General features: G+C 36.1%; 1 protein-coding gene across 1 annotated transcript in view; it reads left to right on the forward strand.

The window, feature by feature from the left end:
- Positions 1-1763, forward strand: part of LOC101846767 (quinone oxidoreductase) — a gene marked incomplete at its 5' end in the record, with an annotated part of 17562 nt that overhangs the window by 6434 nt on the left and 9365 nt on the right. Inside the window, 1 exon segment of the mRNA XM_013087792.2 lies at positions 1456-1605. Coding sequence (XP_012943246.2) covers positions 1456-1605 — 150 coding nt within the window.

The raw sequence follows: 1763 nt of genomic DNA on the forward strand, positions 1-1763 counted from the left end.
TAATAATAATAATAATAATAATAATAATAATAATAATAACAATAATGATAATAATAACAACAATATGCCCCATCAGCATCACTCCAAAGACAATGTTATAGCAAATTTCGAAACGCCATACAAAACCAGAAACGTGTATTTGCGTATTTCTAAGTATGTGCGTTTTTGCAGGTCTTTTTCAGTTTCCGTTAAAGAAAACCCAATAGAAAAAGTTATATGAGCTAATGGATTTTTGCTCCTTTTTCTAAGCTCCTCGCAGCAGAGAAGAATGATCAGAGTGCGCCGACGCTATGAGTTAGAACGCGCTGTCTATTCACCTCTTCTCTAGTTTCTCGACAGTCATGTTATTATTATTCTTGGACTAATTGTAAACTTTTCAAGCGTGCATCGACAAAAATTAGATCATTCGATAGGTGCCAAACTTGCAAGTGTCTGTGTGTTTGTGTGTGTATGTGTGTGTGTGTGTGTGTGTGTCTGAGTGTGTCTGTGTGTGTCAGTGTGTGTGTGTATATGTGTGAGTGTGTGTACATGTGTGCGTGTGTACGTGTGAATGTCTGTGTGTGTGTGTGTGTGTGTGTGTATGTGTGCATATGTGTGTGTACATGTGTGTGTGTGCCTGTGTCTGAGTGTGCGTGCATTCTTTGGTATACTTATGTTCATGAATATTTAAGAATAAGACATAATTGCAATATATCCAGGGTGAATGCAGCTATCTGTCAAAGACAATCACCTGCTGAAACGATCACCTCCCACTTCCCACTTACACTCTTCCAATCTTTAAAGAAAAATTATAATCACTCTCTCCAAGACACTTTCCTCCTGCATAAAGAGTGATCGTCTTGGACAGTTTCGACTTCCAAAAAGATATAAATAGCATTATAAACGACCCATCACACCCCCTTTCCGTACAAATTGTAAGATCACACATCGCAGATATGTACCTCTAAAAAACAAAGAAAGATATAAAAAAGTGTTTTTTTCTGATCTGGTATAAGGCTACAGTTAGAATAAACATCAATGTGCATTGCTTTGGCGAGTATGTATATTACCTATTTTAACTCTAAAGGTCTAGTAATTAATTTCTTGCTTGCGCTGAATGATGCATCTAATGTGAGATGCACATTTGTTAGCTTTACTTTTCTTTTCATATTGAATTTTAATGAGAGTAACAATAATATATAATTTAAATCTTAATGTATACATGCATTTGTTTTTACTGTCGTGTACAGCCAAGAAAAATAAAGTATGATCTTATTTTATCTTATCTTATCTTATCTTTCTCATATCTTTCTCATATCTTTCTCATATCTTTATCATATCTTTATCATATCTTTATCACATCTTTATCTTATCTTATTGTATCTCATTTTATCTCATCTCATCGCATCTTATCTCATACTATCTTATCTAATCTTATCTTATCTTATCTCATCTTATCTTACAACTCAACTGCAGGTGGGCATTGCCTCCATTCAAGCGGCCAAAGCCTTTGGTCTACGAGTTATTGCGACAGCGGGAACGAAAGGCGGTCAGGATCTGGTGAGACAGCATGGGGCAGACGCCGTCTTTTGTCACAGAGGAAAGGGCTATATGGACAAGATTAAGGTCAGCAGTTATGATATTATGTTTTTGTGTATAATATTATGTATGCTTCATGCGTGTGTGTGTGTGTGTGTGTGTGTGTGTGTGTGTGTGTATGTGTGTGTGTGTGTGTGTGTGTGTGTGTGTGTGTGTGTATGACACTCAAATGTTTATACAACCTA

The sequence above is a fragment of the Aplysia californica genome, unplaced genomic scaffold (assembly GCF_000002075.1).
Source record: "Aplysia californica isolate F4 #8 unplaced genomic scaffold, AplCal3.0 scaffold00639, whole genome shotgun sequence".
Classification (NCBI taxonomy): Eukaryota; Metazoa; Mollusca; class Gastropoda; order Aplysiida; family Aplysiidae; genus Aplysia; species Aplysia californica.